The following is a 21,776-nucleotide window of genomic DNA, read 5'->3' on the forward strand; positions in this document are numbered from 1 at the left end:
AAATAGCTTGTTGAATTGTGTGGAAGAACCGACAGTTACACTGGCTCACCTGAACTTAGCATTCTGGAGAGAGGGAAGGAGGAAGAGAGAGGGGAAGGAAGAGGATCAGTTCATACTATTGTCCTCTCCTTCCCTCCCCCACAGAGCTCAGATAAACACACTTGGGGGGGGGGAATCGGCCATCCTACGGAGCTTTCCCTCATGTCACGTTGCTCTTCTCGCTGGGGGATGAGGTTTTCATCTGTCATCCTGAGCCCACAAACACACGATGCTGAAAGCCCAGGCTACAGCGCCTGTGCCGACTGCGGGGCTCTACTTCCTGCTGAAAAGCCTTTGGGCTTGTTCTTAGAGTATAGACTTCACTGTTGCTCTGAATGTCCCTGCTTGAACAAAAGGTGCCTGGAACAGAAGAGCCAATCTGACTTCACGTTCTGAACTATAACTTCTGTTTTAAATACAACCTGAACACGAAGTCTTGGACCACCGGAATGTATTTTGTGCCAGACAACACAAACTAAGTGAAACACAGAGGTGTTTCACTCTCAGTTTGCTTTTTGTAAGGTCAGGAGAAAGGAAATGATCGAATACTCTAGTTGTATGTCGTAAAAGGACTGCTACAGGGCGATTTGTTTCTAGGCATCCTTGTTTTTCAAAACTCAGTTTGGGTACCCTCTCTACTTTCTCATATTAATGGGGGAAGTCTCTGCTGTTGCTGATATGGGTGCAGTGACATCTTTTCCAGTATGTAAGGTCACACACAGGGTACTAAACACTACTCAGCAGCGCTTAAGAAAGACTTTACCATGTTTCAGTGGCTTCGAGTGTTGTACTGACAAAGGGCTGTCGTCAAAGTCATCTTACATTCCTTTCTGTTCTGTCTCCACGACGCTCCTTCTGGGATTTAATGTCTGCCTCTTACTAACTGTCCCAGAGGCCTCAGGCGAGGCTGATCCTAGCAGGGATGCCAGCGTGGGTGTGGGCTGCAGAAAGGAAAAGGTTCCTTTCCACTGCAGTTAAAAGATGCAGTGTATAATCAGCTTAGATTCTAGCATGGCTACAGCGGGATGCATTGGAGAGTCCTCTGTCTTCTAGTGCTCATTTTCCTTCCTCAACCAATTCTGTCTGGCATTGTGTTCTTGTTTGTGATAGCAAGCATCTTGGGGGTGGGGGGATCCTGTCAAGATGGTTTCCATAGGAAAGTACCAAACTCGGTTGATTTCTCCATTCACCACCTCTGTGTTCCGCAATTACCAAAGTGAACTTGCTCAGTGGTGTTAAAGAAACGCCTCTTCCTGCTACAGATATCAATGAATGTGAAACCCCCGGGATCTGCATGAACGGGCGCTGTGTGAACACGGATGGCTCCTACAGATGCGAATGCTTTCCCGGACTGGCCGTGGGTCTAGATGGTCGTGTATGTGTTGGTAAGGAAAAGACGGCCTGATTTATGACAAATGCTCCAGTAGTCAGCAATACTTTCCGAATGTGTCCTTCCCTAGCAGATAAGGTACAATGATTTTTGCTGAACAATAACCTAACAAATCCAGTTCTCTTCTTGAATACATTGGATACTAATGTTAGGAACAGAAAAATAAGGTTAAATAAAGGAAGGGCTGGGAAATCCTCCCTCACCTTCCTCTTTTCTGCCCTGAGTATATGCCCATCTTCAATTTTCTCCCAGCTTCCTTTGCGGATAACTGGCAATTCTATTGAATTGCCTTGTATATGTACACCATGGTGGACATTTTAATAGGTAATTAACGGTCCAAGGGAACTGCATGATGCCACAGAAACATGGATATTTCAGAAACATGCAATGATGGTTTTATGAAGCTTTGAGATTTGTCAAATAACAAGACTTTTATCCAAATTATATCTTAAAAAGATACTCAGTAAGCTCTTTGAATTAGGAAAGGATTGGATGAAGTTTAAAATTCCTTCTCTAGAGATAAAGATAACAGCTTAGTTGACCAACATCTGCAGATTTATATAATGAACCATTTAAAGATTAAACTTTCTCCCTTTTGGAAAGTAAACCCAATTTAGACATTCAATAACTGCCTGTTTATTTTCGCGCAAGCCACATTTCTAATAAAGGTCTTACTTATCACAGTGTGAGATCCAACCTTCATGCAGTATTTACAGAGTTCCTGCTCTCTGCATGCCTAAGGAAGACAGAAATGAATCAAAAATAATCCGAGCACTTAAGGGCCTCACAGTTTGCTCAACTGCAATAGCCAGAGAAAACTGGTTGGCTGTGGCCATTGGTCCCCGCTGCTCGGAAGCTGATGTGTTTTGGGGATGGGGGGTTGTTTACTCATTGTCATATGCTAAACACACAGGCGTTCTCTGTGCCTTAGAACAGGGGCAACGGAGAAATGAAGGCAGCTTTGGCCTCGATGGTGGGGGAGGGCTTTCTCTGTCCGAAACGACAGCGTCATGACGGGTGCTTCCTCCTGGTTAGACACCCACATGCGGAGCACATGCTACGGGGGATACAGGAGAGGCCAGTGTGTGAAGCCTTTGTTTGGTGCTGTGACCAAGTCCGAATGCTGCTGCGCCAGCACCGAGTATGCATTTGGGGAACCCTGCCAGCCGTGCCCTGCACAGAATTCAGGTAAGTGGCGTCATGGAGCCCCCCCTCCCCCTTCTGCCAGCCTTCTGCCACCATCCATGGTCTTGGCTTTCATATAAGTTAGCGGGAAAGGCTGTGTTATGCTCCCAACGATATCTTGTGTACCCTCCTGGGGTGTTGGCAGAGGCTAGCCAGTGTCTAGACACACCTTACTTTCCCTGTCCTCGCGATTATTTGCCATAGGCAGTTCATGGGCCTCTGGAGGAACCACCCCACCTCATGGTCACGCTCCCAGGAACGCAGGCAGCTGCAGGACGCTTGCTTGCTTTTTCGCAGGAGCTGAGTATTATAAAAGCAGAATTTTACACAGTGTAAAAATAAATAACTTTCAGATGACCTGAATATTCCCAGCAGCTTCCCAGAAGGCCATTTGTAAACTTTGTTCACAACCCACATGTTGATTTTGGTGTACTTTTCTTAAATGGCTTTATTCAACCTTAGGGAAAAAGTATTTTTCTGTAGTTGAGGTGGCAAGCATGGGGAAAAGACAGGCAGGCAAGTGAGTCAAAATTCTGCTTCCTGACTCACGGGAAGAAAGATCTGGGGGAAATTAGTTCTTTGTGTAAATTTTTGCTCATTTAAGTATTTGAAAAAGGTTTACATTAATAAAGATAATTATAAAATGGAATTATACGGGCAAGGAATTCCTAGTGCTCTGACCTACAAAATAAATTTCATTAGATGAACTAGACAGTCCTAGATGTAATTATATATAATCACAAAGAAAAAAATAGTTTAATGAAATATCTCATGCTGTCTCCCATAAGCAGATTGTGTGTGTTATGTGTATGTGTGCATGTGTGTGTGTGTATATTTGTGTACTGCAATAGTAGAAAGGGACAGTGAAGTGGGAGAAATGACAAAGTAATGAAATATATGTGACATGTAAGCAGAAATCGGGCCTCTTTGGGAGAAAAAAAAAGAAAACCAGGGAGACAGAAAAGAAAAGATATTGGTGGAGTAAAACTGATATACATTTAGGAAGAAAAAAGGTAAGTTATTGAAATGAAGTTGGCAGATATTTTACTCTCTGAATATGATTTTAACATAGCTTGGCAGTTGACTTTTGTTGTCCTAAAATAAAGTTAGGACAACCCCTCCCCCCAAAAAAAAATAATGGTTAGTGAGTTTTTACGTAAGATTCGGTTATTTCATCTCCTTCCTAAGGAAAATTCATTAAAAATTAACCCAAGAATGATGTTGAAAGATTTGTAAATAAAAATAATTTTTGAAATGACGGTGTTCAAAATTAAATATCATAAGAAGCTAGATAAAGGGAAGACTCCAAAGGACATGAGAAATGCCACTTAAAAGACAAAAAGTACTGCTTTGCCTGGGCTACAGATTATTTGTATGTCACCACAATGAGTTAAATGCACATTAATGCACTTCAGTTATATGTAAATATTCATTCAAGTGAAATGATGGCTTAAAACTCTATAGTCATGTATCCTGTGCTTGGCTGCACTAATCTTTTTAAAGTACTGCTCTCACAGACTGTGAATTTCTGAGACAGGTGCGTCACTAAGGCTGGAAAGATGGCAGCTTTGATGCGCACTACAGTTCTCTACTTTCACGCTTACCCTCTGGACCGAGGTCATCTGCATGATGTACTCAGGGACACGACATGGCTTTAGGGAAAGGTCACTAAAGAAACCCAGTTTCATTAAGCAGTAAGGCTTAGCGGAAGCGACACCGGGAGCCTGCAGCCACTAACTTCCGGCTCATGTTTGTAATATGTTGTCTGAGGGTGTTTACATGGAAAAGGTGGACATGTGGAAGTTCTTTCACCACATCAGTGATGGACAGGGGTGTCAGATCACCAAAGATCCTTGTGTAGGATCCCCCTCATTTCAGGAGGGGTGACGTCACAGGCCCTGACAGTCCCTAGAGTCTCTTAGCCAACCGAGCGAGAAACCACAACCATGCAAATGTCCAAGGTCACTGTGTGCTGTGCAGGCCAAGTGGGCTGGGGGAAGCTGTGTCACTGTCTCCTAACCTGCTTTACGTGGCTCAGCAGGCCCTCTCGCCTCCTCGGCCTTCAAGCATTTCCTTCTCTCAGAAAGCCGTCAGCTAAGCCCTATGAGTGCAGCTCTGGAGGGTTATCCATGCTGCCGGCCATCCTGCCTTCCGTAGTACTACCTTAGGGTAGCTTAGAAAATAGTTAATAGGAGTGCGAACTCCTGCATTTTAATATGATCTCATTAAACCTAGAGAGCTGCAGTATGGAATGGGCATGAGTACCCCAGGGGAGGGATTTGCTTGTCGCCAGAAGTGTGTCAGCATTCAGATCCCTTAATTGCACAGAGCAGTGGTAGACACAGAGGCCTTGCTGTGCTTCTGCTTAGGCCAAGTGTCAGCTCATCTGAATTAGCCTTGAGAACACCGTCCACGGGATTGTCATTGGTTTTTCTTTTTTCCTTGCTTTATTACTCACAAAGTTTCATGACCATTTTAATAGTTGAGAATGTGAAAAGATAACAAAGACAGGCTTTTGTTTTGTTTCTGTTGTCTTTCAGTCTCTGGTTTTTAAATACACAGTGGCTGACTTGGTCTTCCTTGTTCCTTTTTGGCCTCCTTTTAATTTTTTTTTTTTTTTTTATGAAAACATTTTATTGCTTGTTACAAAACACACACTTTGGAGGATTCATTTTTAAGGCTGCTTTCTTGTTTTTGTTTGCTTGATTGGTTGGTTGGTTGGATCATTAGTTGGTGTGTGTGTGTGCCGTTTTTTATTTTTGAGACTGAGTCTCACCGTGTAGCCTTGTCTGTGATGGAACTCACTATGTGGACTAGGCTATCTTTGAATTTATAGAGATCCTCCTGCCTCTGCTTCTTGAGTGCTGGTATTAAAGGTGTGTGTCACCATGCCTGGCTAAAGGATTCTCCTCTGAGTGTTGTTGGAGTTGTATATAAGACTTTATACAATTATAAGAACTAGAGAGCTGGTTCTGTCCCAAGTTTGGGGAGCGATTCTGCGCACCTCCGTTTACTAAGAAAGACTGCATGATCTTAATATGTGTCAGGAGTTTTCCTGTGGATTCACCAAGGAAAGTTAGCACAGTACCCCAATGATTCAAACGACGCTTGCACATGAGACTCGATATTTTGTTGTGCTCTTGTGAGGAGAGCCCAGAGTGTCTGAGGAGAACTGAAGAAATGTGAGAACCTGACTGTACTGGAAAAAAAACACACACACACAAAAAAAAAAACTACAACTGAGAAACAGAACTATTCCCAGCGTGGCAGGGGAAAGTTTTATGAACAGCTGAGAAACCACGTTTTAACAGGCGTGTTTCACTGTACGTGTAAAGTGTTCCCCGGTGAACAGATTGAGTTGTAGGGAAAATACACCTTTTCCAAAAGTGCTTTGCCCAATTGCTACGACTTCCCTGTATCCTTCAAAGCCAATTTCCTCAGGCGTGCAAAACCCTTAAAATGAAAGCCTGGTATAAAGGTGACTCCCGCAGGGGACGCCTCCCTCTTCTCTCACCACTTTAGCTCAGTTCTCCTTGCCCTGGAGGAAATGATGCGTGTTGAGAGCAAAATTGACCTGTTCTGAAAACAAGGGATCATTTATTATCTGGTAATTTCTTACAGCGGAATATCAGGCACTCTGCAGTAGTGGGCCGGGCATGACTTCAGCAGGCACCGGTAAGGAGTCGTTTTGAATTTCCTGACTTAAGCATGTGTGAAGGCAGTATTGATCCTTCTGTGGGTATCCACTTACTCTCATGACACAGTCTGGCCTGACACCTTGCTTATCACTGGTGATGGACGTGGGAAGACCAGAAGCCCCATGGCAGAACTGCTGTGGCAGTCTGGCAGCTATGGGTGTGGGGCTTTCTCACGGGCCTTTTCTAGGGAAAAGCCCTAGATGACATACAGTGGCTGGCGTTACTCATTCTAGAGACGTGGAAGCCTGAACCTTTTATGGATTTCCACTATCAAATACAGCGGAGGATTTTGGATTGGATGAACAATTATCCATCCACAGTTTGAAAGATTTCTTAATTCTCAAAGGTTCGGTCATAAGATGCCACTTAAATTTTGTAGCAAGAAATAAGAACAACTAAGTTAGAAGAAAATAAGGTATTTATGTAGGAGCTGAGGAAACCAATGTTGGGTGTCGCTAAAAGAACAGAATCAAAAGAGACCACGGAGATGAGTGTAAGGTCGGTGACAAGAGGAAGGGACTTCCTCACTCACATGAAACTAAGCGATTTCACTAGGGGATTCTGGGAAAGCCCAGAGTGGCTGATGCACCTCATCATATGTGTGGATGAGGAGAGAATATTGATGAAGGGGGGAACTAGAGAAGCTGGTGATGAAGGAGTCAGTGGGGATCAAACAAGCTGTGATAAGGACATGGAGATGAAGAAAATCACAGCCCTGACATTTAAAGATCATCCATCCACGTATTGGCACTCTTCCTCCCTCTCTGATATGAGGGAGGTCTGCTCAGTATATGAGAACACAAAAGAGGCAATGCCTGGCCTCCTCAGGGCCAAAGAGGAAGCTCTGAGCTTGCTTTCAGTCTGTAAGGATTGCCCCACTCAGTGGGGGAGGGGCCTTGCATGAGCACCAACTTTGTGGTCAATAAACACGTGATTCATGCTTTATTTGAAGATGTTGTTGAACTTAACAAAAATTGAAACGAGGGCGTGATGTAATCACCTTGTTGGCGGTATGCAAGGCAGAGGGAAGAGGAAGGAGGCGGTGTCGGGGACTTGGGCTCTCAGCATCATCTGCTCTCATCCTGGTGCTCAGACCATCCAAGACATCCTCCTCAGCTTAATTTGGGGATGATAGGTAATCTTATGGTCAGCTCAGGTGCCAGTTTTCCTCCAGGGTCTAGAGTTGGGGAAGATTTGATTCATTATCTTATGGTGAGCAGAAAGAGTGGCATTTTCTCTTCCAAGGGAACCCATTGGGGAGTCCTAAGGTCATTGCACGTACTGTACTGTTTTGTTTGGTTTTCATTTAGTGTTTGTTTTAGACTGTGATTGACTTTGAACTTTTTGGTGGCCTAGATATAAACGAGTGTGCGTTAGATCCCGATATTTGCCCAAATGGCATCTGCGAAAATCTCCGAGGGACCTACAAATGTATATGCAACTCGGGATACGAAGTGGACATAACTGGAAAAAACTGTGTCGGTAAGGAGGTTGGCTTGCTCTCTTTCTTGACAGCTGGTGGAGAATCGTGCCAGATTCACTCGGGAAAAGAGAAGCTTGTTAGGTGTGTAGGAAAGGCAAGGCAGGAGCCTCTCTCACAGTGCTACAGAGCCGTTCCTATTTCTACCAAAACGGTTCCCCCAACTACTCGTTAGATTTAACTAGAGATAGCACAGCTTGTTTTCAGGCACTCTGCAGCAGTGGGCCGGGCATGACGTCAGCAGGCACCGGTAAGGAGTCGTTTTCAATTTACTGACCTAAGCATGTGTGAAGGCAGTAACGATGGTGCTACATTAGCTTTAACAAGCATCCTTCTCCATGTGACGAGAACCTTCAGTGAAGGAGGAATCCAGAAACTAAGTACATCATTTGGGTAAGAGGAAACAGTAAGCCTAAGAGCATTGGTCTCGGTCTTCAACATTCTTCAGTTGCCTAGAAGAGTGTTTCCTGAAAACCTCTGCTGTCTGGAGCGACACGCAGCCTGTGTTTCCTGAAGCTGGGCTTTTACAACCAAGATACTCACACTCCTGGAGAAAGAATTACACAATCCAAAGTGTAAAAAGTGGTGTGTTTTTTATTTGAACAACAAATATATCTTTAATATAAGCAAATACACCTTTGTGGAATATGATATAAATTAATAAGCTTTAAGATAAACTAGAAAAATCTCAGAATATATATATATATATATATATATATATATTTTTTTTTTTTTTCCATTCAGAGTTTTGGAGTTAGGTGCGTCCCACTTTTACCTTGGTGATATTTAGAGCCAGAGCTGGAAGCTCCCTGTCCAAGGAGCTGATCTAACTTTGAGGCAAGCTCAGGGGTAATTCAGGTTGATATAAAATCTATTCACTCTTCCAGTCTGGCACACAGCCTATCAAATATCAGTAACTTGTTGCATGCTGGACTCTGTGGCTTCCCGTCCACATCATAGTCTCCATGGGCTCAGACCCAGGAGAAGAAAATCCCTGCTCGCATATGTCTCTGGCCACAGCTGTTTTATTTGCAGAGCCCATTTGAAGCCCTTGGTGTTTGGAACTCTTGGGAAATGGTTGTGTTCCTTATAGTATTTTGATAGACTTTCAGCATTTCCTTTGCTCGACAGAAACATAACTTCCTGTCTGATTTTCTCATATTTTAAGCACACAAACGTGTGTGCATGTGTGTGCGTGTGTGTAGTCCATTAAAGTACATTCACTGCTGTGGTTGGAGTAATTCCACATGGCCTTCACCTCCCAGGGCTGGGACCACAGGTGTCCACCCTCACATTGAGGTTGTTCTTTTCTATTTATTTAGTACCTTAAACCAGTAAGATTAGTTTCTTTAGTTCCAATGCTGTAAAGACTCCTACTTTTCAGAGAATCCAAGAAGTGAATTAAATAGCATCAGCAGCTCAACGCTTTGCAGACCCCAGTTTTGAGGAGCAGAACAAGCCCCGATGTGGGGTGAGCCGATGGCGCAGGAGTCTTGCCTCTGTGGACTTGCTTGTACTATTAGGAATTTAAAGACCTAACCTCAAGGGAGAAAGGCCTTGCTTGCCGAGGGACACACTCTTTAAAACGTTCCCATTTGTTGTCTTTCCAGATATTAATGAGTGTGTGCTGAACAGTCTACTTTGTGACAATGGACAATGTCGAAACACACCTGGAAGTTTTGTCTGCACCTGCCCCAAGGGATTTGTGTACAAACCTGACCTAAAAACCTGTGAAGGTAACTGCTTTGTCTTTATACTATGCATCTCTCTCTCTCTCTCTCTCTCTCTCTCTCTCTCTCTCTCTCTCTCTCTCTCTCTGGGGAAGCCATTAGACCACCTTAGGAGTAAATTAGAGTCTCTTCTATTTTAGATAATCAAGCCAATTCTACCAGGATTCTCTGCTTCTAAATGTATAAAGCCACAGATGGTACTTACTTGCATTTGGCATTTTACTCACCCTTTCATGGTGGTTTTAGGGCATTCATTTTCATTTGCCTCTAGCTGACATTTCATTTGCCATCACTTATTAGATGAAGAAAATGTTGTGCATGTATAATTTGAATCCGTAATTCTCTCCAGATTTTTCTGAATGCGAAGACTCACTCATGTGCCAGTTTCTATACTACAGAAATATGTTCAATTAGTGCTTTAACATTCCTTCTAGTTTGGAAAGACCTGTTTAGGGGAGCTTTACTATCTAATGAAGAATATATGGTAGCAATTAAGGCCAAAGTCGAGGTACGCATTTTATGCTTAGGAGCAGCTTTCGGTAGTAATGGAGTCCTGGTTTTGTTTCAGACATTGATGAATGTGAGTCGAGTCCCTGCATTAATGGAGTCTGCAAGAACAGCCCTGGCTCCTTTATTTGTGAATGTTCTCCCGAAAGCACTTTGGATCCAACCAAAACCATCTGCATAGGTATTTATCCTTCCGAGACTGATGTGTCAGTGTTTATCAGTAAGTCAGTGCAACTATGCTTAGTGGCTGTTTTGACCGCAACAGAAGCTTAGATGTAGAAGGCACATTGAAAATGAGTATTATTCCTCGTTTCATGATGCTACTCTGGCTGTAAGGCTTGTGTACACATTGGATTCACAATAAGGTTGTGTTAAATGTCCACCACCCCCCTCTTTCCGAAGAAACCATCAAGGGCACATGCTGGCAGACTGTCATTGACGGGAGGTGTGAGATCAACATCAATGGAGCGACCCTGAAGTCCGAATGCTGCTCTTCGCTCGGGGCTGCCTGGGGGAGTCCCTGCACCGTGTGTCAAGTGGGTAAGAGAAGCAGCTCGTGGCTCTGCAGCCACCCCACTGGTCCTTCCACGCACAGAAAATTCAAAGATGACCTTGATTAAACATATCCCCCAAAGAAGCACCAAGGACGTCAATTTTATGTGATTCTGGTCGTTTGGCCATTTTCCGTTTTCATGTGGTCATGTGATCAGCTTGCAGTAACTCCCAGAAGCACAAATTCCTGCAGGCTGGGTTTCCTAGCACTCCATTCCTGCTCTTCCTTATCTATGCAATCCCATGCATATCCCCAGCAACAAAACTCGGCTCCTGTTCCAGGCCTTCCCTCAGGTTTTTGTTTGTTTGTTTGTTGAAAGTCTAGATAGATGTGGTTAATCTCATTTTGTTTTCCCACAGATCCCATATGTGGTAAAGGGTATTCAAGAATTAAAGGCACACAATGTGAAGGTATTTCTTTCTTTCTTTCTTTCTTTCTTTCTTTCTTTCTTTCTTTCTTTCTTTCCTTCTCTCTTTCTTCTTTCTTTCTTTCTTTCTTTCTTTCTTTTATATAAACCAAACATTTCCGCATGTATGAAGAATGTTTGTGTTAACTTGGCCTGGATAAAGGAGTAAGACAGCTTCACAGTGAGAAATATGCTTCAGAAAGGAAAAAAAAAATACTGAGAACTGCAGAGCAGAACAGATGTTTAAATACACAAACTGTTAACAGTGTCGGATCACCGTGGCCGAAGGACAGCATGGCTGGATATTCTTTGGAATGGCCAGTCATCATTTGGAGTGATTGCAGATCAGGAGCAGAAAAGCAAGGCATTTCCATTTTCAAAGACTGTAGGGTTTGCATTCTTGGTTAGCTCTGTTTTGTTTTGTTTTTTAACTGTTGTTGTTTGTTTATTTGTGTCACATTCCTGGGTGATGCAGAGGGGTGGACTCAGTTGCCTCTGATTTCAGGGTCCATGTGGACCCTCTCCAGTTTGCTGTGGTTCTTTCTCATGGAGTCTTGAGCAGATATAGGTCATGGTGGTTAACTCAGCCTGACATGACACAGCAGCTGAAGTATTTAAAAAAACAACAGTTAGTCCCATATGTGGGATAAAATGGAAGGTTTTTTTTTTTTTTTTTTTCTGTTAAAACAAAGAGGAATACTACAACCCCCACCCAAGGGCTTGCTTTCCAAATGATGATTGAATCCTTTGGCTTTTTTTCTGGTTCTTACCAGCCGTTCATAACTTATCTGAGCTTCAACAGCACATTTTTATATACAAATAGCCAAGGAAAAACTCTGAGGAACAAACCTCCCAAAAGTAGGTTCAACTTCATTCGCATTTAGTTTTCCTTCAAGAAAGCATTGAGACTTTTTCTCAACCCTGTCAGCTTGGAGAATGACCTCTTTAAAAATAGACGTGTGTGTGTGTGTGTGTGTGTGTTAACTAAGGCTCTCCCCTCTTGGCATTTAGATTGCCTTTCTTTGGATTAATTCGATGATGTCTGTTTTTCCAAATTAAGTGCAGGGAACACACTGCTCCATGAGGCAAATTGGGAAGGATCAGTAGGTCTGGGCTTCACTGGTGAGGGATGGATGGATGTTCACGTGTTGTCTCTCCATCACCCAACCAACCACCTGGGATCAGGACTCCTTGACCAGCCCACATATATCCCATAGTATATAAAAACTTGATTTTTATAAACTCATGCTCAAGCTTTTTCTTCTTTGATTTTTTTTTCTATTTCCAGTCATCTTCTCTCCTAAAGCTAACTAAACCCCTCCCCCCAGAACCTTACCTACCAGAGCTGTCCCCCAAACCTATGGCACCTGTTTCTACAGCTCCAACTCTATCCCCAGAGGCCAGTGGAGAGACTTCCGGCCTCAGTAAACAAACCCATTGTTTGCTATTTAGTCACATCCGAAGTTCATATGAACTGTTTGGAGGCAGGCTAGTGTTTTGAGCTGATCAGCTTCAGAAAAGGTCCTTTCTTTTGTGAGAATAATTGTGAATCTATGAGTGGGGTAAGCCAGGATTGGCTTATACAGAGACACTGACTTAATGCTTTCTTTTTCCTTTTTAGATATCAATGAGTGTGAAGTGTTCCCAGGAGTGTGCAAGAATGGCCTATGTGTCAACTCCAGGGGTTCGTTCAAGTGCGAGTGTCCCAGCGGGATGACTTTGGATGCCACAGGAAGAATCTGCCTTGGTAAAGATGAATAAGATGCAATTGGACATTTGGACACACATGCTCTCTCTCTCAGACACACAGACACACACACACACACACACACACACACACAGACACACACACACACACAAGCAGGTTCACCTCATCTGTTAGCATCTACGGTGGTTTTCTTGACAAACTGCCTCTCTAACTCTTCTGAGAAAAGGCTTTCCGGGTTAGTCTTTCCATTCTTCAACTCACTGACACCATAGTTGCTATTGCAGTGCTACGCATTATGCCCTGGGCTGTAGAATACATGCTGAGTGGCAGAAGGAAGCACGTTTGCACTTAATGGGATGCTGCACCCGATTTCTTCTAGCCTGTGCTAAAGCTGATCAGATAGGTCCTTATAGGAAATCCCCATTCATATCAGGAACAGAAATCCTTCTGGGAGAGGGAGGTTGTGGGGGCAGGTGGGAAACAGGGCTATCAGCTCTGCTGGTTGTGTGGGAATCTCCATACCAACTGTTAGAGCCCAAGAGGCACTTCCCATCCAGTTGTTTCATCCCACTGACAAGGAATGGTCACTGCTAGACCAAAGCCCAGCAGCTCTCTTGTGTCTTAACCTTTGACTCCATAAATGATGTCACATGTAGTACATTTCTGATGCTGCATCACTCTGAAGAATATCCCCATTTTATGGGCTTAAAAGACTGTCATTCAGTTGAGGAATTTTGATCATTGACAGATGAGAACCAACCTTTAGACACAGCACTTTAAAGTGTCAACAACATGTAAGAGAAGGGGAGTTCAGAGTTCAGAGTCTTTTCGTAACTAAGGACATCAGCAAATCCAAGTGCAAATCTTTATATATTTAGGAGGGATCTTTATTTAACCAAAACATTCTTCTAGATTCTCAGTTGAAAGATACTTCAGTGTTTAATGCAGAATTAATTTAAGTTACCTGCCTTAGCCTGGGAAACTTGGGGGTGGGAATAAGCATAGCCACATGCACATATCAAAGTGAATCATCTTAGAAGAATGGATGGCTTTGTTTGCCATTTGCTCCTTTATCTTAAGTAGGAAAGCCCTCACTCCAGACTAATAGTCCACCTCTCCAGAAATGAGGTAGATCCAAGGCCTACTTGAGTAGCTGTTTGAGTAATATGATGCATTCCTACAACAGAGAAGGTTTGCTTTTCCCTAGAGAGGAGATGCCAAGACAACACAGCATGCATGCATTGGTGATGAAGATGGCTTTACAAAGAGAAGATGCCCACAAACAGCAAAGTGGCACCTTCTCAGTCATTGTAGAATTATCAGAAAACACCAAAAGATGGAAGGGACCTTTTTATAAATAAGGCATTTAAACATGCCTGAGGAGGAGGATAAAGTCTTCATTAACAGGAATATCTACCACACAAAATCCTGGTTTTCTACTGAAAAGAAGATGTAGTCATGAATATAGCAAATTAGCATGTATCTTCCCTAACAAAAGTTGGTAGCTTTGGGCAGTGAAGGACAGCTGTCCTCAGTCTCCTGCTCCTCCCTGACAGACATCCGCCTGGAGACCTGCTTCCTGAGGTATGATGATGAGGAGTGCACCCTGCCCATCGCTGGCCGCCACCGGATGGATGCCTGCTGCTGCTCTGTCGGGGCAGCCTGGGGAACAGAAGAGTGTGAGGAATGTCCCGTGAAAAACAGCCAGGAGTATGAGGAGCTCTGTCCCCGAGGACCTGGGTTTGCCACCAAAGATATTACAAATGGAAAGCCTTTCTTCAAAGGTACAGTGCTCTTTGTGGCTGGTTGGATGCCTTTTTATGAGCCGTTTGCTACAAAAACCTCATTCAAATACCTTTGCTACACATACCTTAGGGTGGTCATTCCTTCAGCATTTCAATTTTCTGAAAAAAGCTCTCTCCCCTCCCTGTCCCTTTTGCCAATGGTAAGTGCCCACCCCCTACCCCCAGTTCCTACCTCTCAGAACTGCTTGAGGTTTCTTACCTCTCCTACCCATTAACTAGTAAAATAATTCTTAATACTATCCTGAGAACTAGAGGAAAGTCAGTTATCTGCCAACACGGTGTGTCTTGACCTTTTGTCTATTTGAAACATTCTTATTGCTGGTTAGTAATGTGATACTAGTAGATGCTCTTTGTCCAAATGCAATGGACTTCATTTCTGTGGTTTACTGTGTTTTACTATATTTTTTTTGTCATGCCATACTCTGAAGTCCATGTCAGAGTAAAAAGTTGTGGATTAATCTAATTTTAAGGCCAGCTTAATGAGCCTATGGACAGTGGCACAATGATTGTTTACTTCAGTCTATATATATAAAAAATGAGTGTTCTCTTGAAATGTAGAAGTTAGAGTAGCTAGGGGTGTTTATGAAGTCCTCGCCCTGGATTACCACACATTTTTGAGATGGATATTGCCATGACTCTTAGATCAGAGCCCTCCAAACTTCCGAGCTTCAAGGGTGGACCCCTGAGGCATCCTAACTGTTCGCCCTTAACCTTTTCTTTCTGCATTTTCGTTCTCTTGAAGATATCAACGAATGCAAGATGATACCCAGCCTCTGTACCCACGGCAAGTGCAGAAACACCATCGGCAGCTTCAAGTGCAGGTGTGACAGTGGCTTCGCTCTGGATTCCGAAGAGAGGAACTGCACAGGTCAGTGAGCGAGCGTGTCTGGGGTGGGGTAGGGGCGGGAAGGGAAGCGAGGAGTCTTCACACTCCCTCTTTCTTGTGTCGCTTCACATTGCAAGCCTGCCCCCCCCCCCGCCCTCACCATGGCCGCCTGTGTTTTTCATGCAGACATCGATGAGTGCCGCATATCTCCTGACCTGTGTGGCCGAGGCCAGTGTGTGAACACCCCCGGGGACTTTGAGTGCAAGTGTGATGAAGGCTACGAAAGCGGGTTCATGATGATGAAGAACTGCATGGGTGAGTCTCTGCTGCTTTAACCAGCATGGGAAGCAAGGCACCCCGAGAACCCTGGCTTCTCCGTAGGCAGAAGCCCAGGCAATTCCAACTGGTCCCGCCTGGTAAAGGAGAGCAGGGCACTGGCATCTTCAACGTGACGCGTTTCCATTTTACAGATATTGACGAATGTCAGAGAGATCCTCTCCTGTGTCGAGGAGGCATTTGCCACAACACAGAGGGAAGTTATCGCTGCGAATGCCCTCCTGGCCACCAGCTGTCCCCGAACATCTCTGCATGCGTTGGTAAGGGGGAACTCTCTCAGACCGCTTGCATGAGGTCAGTTGCTTGACCCGTCTCTCTGGCAGATTCAGACGCCGGGTTTTCATGATTTCCTTTGTTTCTGAGCAGACATCAACGAGTGTGAGCTGAGTGCAAACCTCTGTCCCAATGGCCGCTGTGTGAACCTCATAGGGAAGTATCAGTGTGCCTGCCACCCGGGTTATCACTCGACTCCTGATCGGCTCTTCTGTGTCGGTAAGTTCTAGCCTTCCTTTTATTTCACAGTGCATTTTACTTCGTCTCTTCGTAAAATACCCAAGCTGTGCAATTATGGGTTCTGTTCGGATTGCTAGATCTTTCTTGTTTCCCTGGAAGCAAAATTCCCAAACAGCTCGCGATACTCACACCTTACTTCCCTCTTCTAAGAAGCAGATGAATGAAAGATATGTAACCAGATTTCTGCTTTTTCAATCATGAGCACAGCGTACGCATGCCAAAGCACACCATCCAGTGATAATGAACCCCAGGGTGAACTAAGCCTAGCAAGAGCCATGAAAAACACAGGAGGCATGAGGTGAAGTCTCTGCCTCCCTTGGTAGAGGCCATCTAAAGATTTCAGAGTTGACCATTGGCAAGAAGGCCAAGAGATGTTCCTATCTTACCCTGAAACAGAGGCCATGTCTGGCACTCTTTAAGTAAGGGTTTTTGTGGGACAAGGATTTTGCTTTGTGGTTGGTCCTCTGTAGGTTTAGTCCTGCCATGAAGAGTGACACAGGAGGCCCTGCGGCTTTATCATGCCCAGAGTCAAAGTGACATTGTAGAAATGCTGCCAGTTTGAGCCTGGCTTGGGGTGTACACCACGCGGAACTGCCAAGTCTCAGATGGTTTTCGCCCAAAACCATAAATCAGCCCAGATTCTTTTGAAATCTAGCCAAGGACAATTCAAAACTTCAATTCAGTTTCTTGCAAGGGATCAGAACCTCAGCCCATCAAGCCATAATTCATGGTTATAAGTGAATCAATGACCAAGAAGTGCGCCACAGCTGCAAACACAAAAGAAGGTGTTTCCGTCAGTTCTTATGTGCTCCACAGGAATACACGAGACTGGCTAATTTATAAGGATGGAAATTCGCTGATTCACAGCTCTTGAGGCTGGGAACCAGCAGTAAAGGCCTTTGAGCACTGGCTTTCTTGCTGCACAAAAATGTGTAAATGGCAAGAGAGAGAGAGACATCAAGAGTGGCCAAACTCACCCATTTTATAATGACACCAATGCCTCCCGTGACAGTGGTGGGGTCCTCACAGCCTAATAACCTCCTCAAAGTCCCATCCCTTCATACGTCTCTGGCGGGAGTTAAATTTCATCACGAGTTCAGGAGAGGACAAACAGTCTAACCTTGTTCTCACTTCTCTTAGACATCGATGAATGCAGCATAATGAACGGCGGCTGTGAGACCTTCTGCACAAACTCTGAAGGCAGCTACGAATGCAGCTGTCAGCCAGGGTTCGCGCTGATGCCAGACCAGAGGTCCTGCACGGGTGAGCAGTTTTGCCCGCTGGTTGATCTCTTCCAGTGCCAGTCCCTCAAGCAGAGTGCCTTAGGGCCTGGGCCTCAGAGTGTGACAACCTTGGGTTCGGGTCCTTGTCCGTTTCGTATCTCAGCTGTGTGTATTCAAGCGATGCACTTAGCAGCAGATCTTGGTTTATAAAATGGAATTGAGATGGTGGAAAAGAGGAAGAAGATTTAGTATAGCACCTGATGTGTAATAAATGGAATAGAAAACATTTTCTTGATTAAACAGAATTTTGGAGAGTTGCATCTTGAACCTAATTCGGTGCAATTCCAAGTGTGTTTTCTGAAGCAGCCACGTGAACTGAGGATTTTTGAACATGCAGAACCTCAGCCTCCATCTAAATCTACTGACCTGGAAAGTACTGGGTCGTCTTGGTGAGGTCGTGTTGGTGAGGTCATCATCTTGGTGAGCCATGTGTTTGGATAGGAAGTTTGAGAAACACTCTCTTAACTTAAACTCCTGTCTTACCACCTTATGCTGCATTAGTCAGGCAGCCAACAAGAGATAAAAAGTCAAGTGAGTGCCTCAGACTTTGATTTTGGCTCTGGTTAAGATGAGAATTTGAACCTAGTAACCGTGATTATTTGATTCAACCTTTAACACCCCCACACACACACACACAAAATTCACCTCTATGTAATGTGACTGTCCAAAGTAAATGCTGAAAGTAACCGTTTAAAACCAGACAGTGATAAAATATGAGTCATAATTCAAATACGAATTACAAATTCGTATGCTTAAATTCGTATTGACGGTCTTTTAGAGCAGTGTGGGTCTGTTGTGCCCTCAGACCATATACTGAGAATTTCGAGACTGACTGCCTTCTCTGTCCCCAGGATAATGCGATGAGGTAACTAACACAAGGATTAGGTTAGGAGATGCCCGTCTGCTGCGAGTAGGCCATTATGCTTCCTCGCTGAGTAATGGGGCCAGGATCAATATCCATAACTGGCGGCTGTTGGTTTTCTTCTTTCCAGACATTGATGAGTGTGAAGATAACCCCAACATCTGTGATGGCGGTCAGTGCACAAACATCCCTGGGGAGTACAGGTGCCTGTGCTATGACGGGTTCATGGCGTCTGAAGACATGAAGACCTGTGTAGGTGAGAGAGAAGGCAGTGTTGTCTAACTGGCCTGGTCGGGCACAGTGTTGGGAAATCACGTAGAGATCAGCTTGTTCAACTGGGCGTGATGGCACACGCCTTTAATTCCAGCACTTAGGGAGGCAGAGGCAGGTGGAGCACTGTGAGTTCGAGGCCAGCCTGGTCTACAAAGTGAGTCCAGGAGAGATAGGGCAACACAGAGAAACCCTGTCGCAAAATAAATAAATAAATAAATAAATAAATAAATTAATAAATAAATAAAAGGCAAAACAAAAGATCAGTTTGTTCCTATTTCCTGCTTCATCTCCTGCCTATACATAACTATTGCAAGCCGGTCATTTTAAATTTCACCTTAGTCAATGGCTGGCGATTCCCGTGTTCTAGAAGTAGTCAACTCTGAGAGTGCAGTTTGGTCATCTGGAACCAGACAGATCCTCTTAAAAGTCTTACTTTTAAGCAGCAGTTGGTCTAGAGCTGGTATTGCTGTGTTACCAAGGCAAGCCCCTTCTGGAACTCTGCTCCATTCCCTGGGAAGTGTAAGGTTTTCTGAATCAGCTGTGAGGAGAGGGCAGCACTGTTGGTCTTCCATAATGCCAAGGACTGCTGGACTGGATTGGCCAGCGCTTTCCCCAGCTATGTTTCTATGCGTGAGTGAGCTCCCCACTGCTCAGAATATCTGCAGAAGCCTTCTTCAGGTCACTGGTTCTCTCTTTCTCTCTCTCTCTCTCTCTCTCTCTCTCTCTCTCTCTCTCTCTCTCTCTTTCTCTCTTTCTCCCTAAAATGTACCAGTGTGAATGGAGTTTCTCATCGGTTTTGTTTGTTTGTTTGTGGAAGCATTTAAGTATCATATTTTATAATGTTTTTTTCCTCGAGATTATTATTTCAGTGAAAGTGTCTTGCCCTTTCTTCGTTTTCTGTTATAGTTCTTTTATCTAACAGAGAAAATGTCTGTTACAGCAGGAACTTGGATATATGAATTGTATCTGTGTCTTACAGATGTCAATGAATGTGACCTGAACCCGAATATTTGCCTCAGCGGGACCTGTGAAAACACTAAAGGCTCATTTATTTGCCACTGTGATATGGGCTATTCAGGGAAGAAAGGGAAGACGGGCTGTACAGGTATGTTTTCTTTTTCATATTAAAAACAACAACAACAACAACAAAAAAAAAAAACCAAGTAGCCAAGAAACTGCCTTAATTACAGTTTAACACGTTTTTAAACTTATCATTTTCACTGCATTGTAGGTATTTTGTGGCCCATGTTTTATTAATTTAGCTTCTATGCCTTTGATACTTTCCGTGCTTTATTAGAACCAAGGTGAACGACGTCTGTCCTTTACCTGTGAAAATAAAGATGTTCTGTGCTGGATAAGGGAATGGTGTGACTTTTATAGAGTAAGAGTCATACTTTGAGGTCACGTTAGTGACTGTGCTGGTTACTGAAGATTATCAACCCTTGGTCAGAGCAAGCTTCTTTGCCAACACTTCATTTTACAAGTGCAATTTCTTTTTCAAAGAAAATGCCCTGTATTTCATCAGTTCTTACCAGTCTTTCATTCCCCAAGTCAGATTACTTTTGACGCATTAAGTTTTTAGCCTAAACAAGTCTTTGTTTGTGTGACATAGTTAACGTCAAGAAATTGAACCATTCGAGTTTTCTTGTTTGTTATCAATAGCGCTTAAGAACACCTTTCACAATATTTTCAGGAGACTCTTTTATTAAATGCCAAATAAAAGAAGCCACTTGGTGCCATGGTGTTATAGTTGTTATTTCCAAACATGAAATAATGAAATTAAGTACATGGAATGGCAGTAATCCATTTTTTTTTAAGGGAAACCTTTCATAATTGAATTTGCAGAGATGCTGAGACTGAGCGAACAGGAAGTACTCATTGCTGGATGAGTCAGCAGTCACCTTTTAGTAAACCCTATGAGCAGAAACATACTCAGAGAAATACTCTCTTTTCAGTACCTCCCTATTCTTTCCAACTGCAGCCTAGAATGGCCTGTCAGTTTAACAGTATCCAGCACGTGCTGTAGGAAGAAGCCCCAGGTTCTTGTAACCTCTTAGATATCAGGGTAACATGGCCTTTGATATTCACATTTGAAAGAACAGAGTCCTGGATTTTGTCCTGGGTCCTTCCACTGGTTTGTGACCATGAACAAATCTCCAGGGATCTCTGACTTTATCCAAACATCCCCCCTCCCCCCAGGCAAAGAACTCTTCAGTGGCCTAGGGAGGAGGGGGCTTCACTGGGCGAGGAGAAAGAGATCTTCTGTGAATAGCCCTGGGAGTAACAGCCAAGGGTATCACACTGGACCGGAAATGACTTACACAGACAGGAACTGGCAAGAAGCCTCACACACTTGAAAACAAGTTTTTAAAAATCAGCCAGACTGTCTTTTCAGTTTCATGTAATTCTGGCTCTTTCAGGCTGGTTTCAAGTCAGTGTTACTCATAGCTTCGAGTGCCATCAGGTCACCTTGGTGATGGTCGAGTTAGACAAGTGTTTATAATGTCCCAGACGACTGATGTAAACGGAGATACTTATCTTGCCTGATTGGATAAGCACCACAAATAACAGCAAAACGAGATGTTGCAACCGTGTCTCTCTCTCTCACACACACACACTCACACACACACAACATACATGCACATCCTGCTTATTCAGATAGAATTTTTAAAATGAGTACCCTGGGAAGCAATTATTAAGAACATAGGCGCTGTTTCCTAAGGAGGGGCTTAGTTTGATGAGAACCACGGTCGCCCTCTGGGCGCCATTACAGATCCGTCTAAGTATGTAAGCTCCCCTGTCGTTACTGATTGTTTCTATTTTAACAAATAAACATGTTTTATTCCCCCAATCACATCGGCAGTGTTAAGAATCCACCCACTGACTCACATTCCCAGCCCACACAGATGCTATCTTTCTTTCTTTCTTTCTTTCTTTCTTTCTTTCTTTCTTTCTTTCTTTCTTTCTTTCTTTCTTTCTTTCTCTCTCCCTCTCTCTCTCTCCCTCTCTCTCTCTCTCTCTCTCTCTCTCTCTTTCTTTCTTTCTTCAGCTTTGTCCAAACTGTGGATACTGCTGAGGGGAATGTTTGATTTAATGGAGAGAGAATGTGCGTTTGTTTGAAACCTAGAACGCAGCTCCTCTGTCTTTGGCTTGAGTGGGTGGGGTTGCTGTTTCCTGTGACC

The 21,776-nt window shown here is 43.8% G+C and overlaps 1 protein-coding gene across 2 annotated transcripts in view; it reads left to right on the forward strand.

Moving 5' to 3' along the window:
• Positions 1-21,776, forward strand: part of Fbn1 (fibrillin 1) — a 201,318-nt gene that overhangs the window by 119,220 nt on the left and 60,322 nt on the right. For both annotated transcript variants that reach the window (XM_060371759.1, XM_060371760.1), the window contains exons 16-32: positions 1,302-1,424; positions 2,465-2,617; positions 6,236-6,289; positions 7,669-7,794; positions 9,403-9,528; positions 10,091-10,210; positions 10,432-10,569; positions 10,942-10,992; positions 12,610-12,735; positions 14,253-14,480; positions 15,244-15,369; positions 15,514-15,642; positions 15,798-15,923; positions 16,030-16,155; positions 17,317-17,439; positions 18,452-18,577; positions 19,574-19,699. In XM_060371759.1, the coding sequence (XP_060227742.1) occupies positions 1,302-1,424; positions 2,465-2,617; positions 6,236-6,289; positions 7,669-7,794; positions 9,403-9,528; positions 10,091-10,210; positions 10,432-10,569; positions 10,942-10,992; positions 12,610-12,735; positions 14,253-14,480; positions 15,244-15,369; positions 15,514-15,642; positions 15,798-15,923; positions 16,030-16,155; positions 17,317-17,439; positions 18,452-18,577; positions 19,574-19,699 (2,127 nt within the window). The remainder of the gene's footprint in view (positions 1-1,301; positions 1,425-2,464; positions 2,618-6,235; positions 6,290-7,668; positions 7,795-9,402; positions 9,529-10,090; positions 10,211-10,431; positions 10,570-10,941; positions 10,993-12,609; positions 12,736-14,252; positions 14,481-15,243; positions 15,370-15,513; positions 15,643-15,797; positions 15,924-16,029; positions 16,156-17,316; positions 17,440-18,451; positions 18,578-19,573; positions 19,700-21,776) is intronic.

Source organism: Meriones unguiculatus, chromosome 18 (assembly GCF_030254825.1).
Source record: "Meriones unguiculatus strain TT.TT164.6M chromosome 18, Bangor_MerUng_6.1, whole genome shotgun sequence".
Classification (NCBI taxonomy): domain Eukaryota; kingdom Metazoa; phylum Chordata; class Mammalia; order Rodentia; family Muridae; genus Meriones; species Meriones unguiculatus.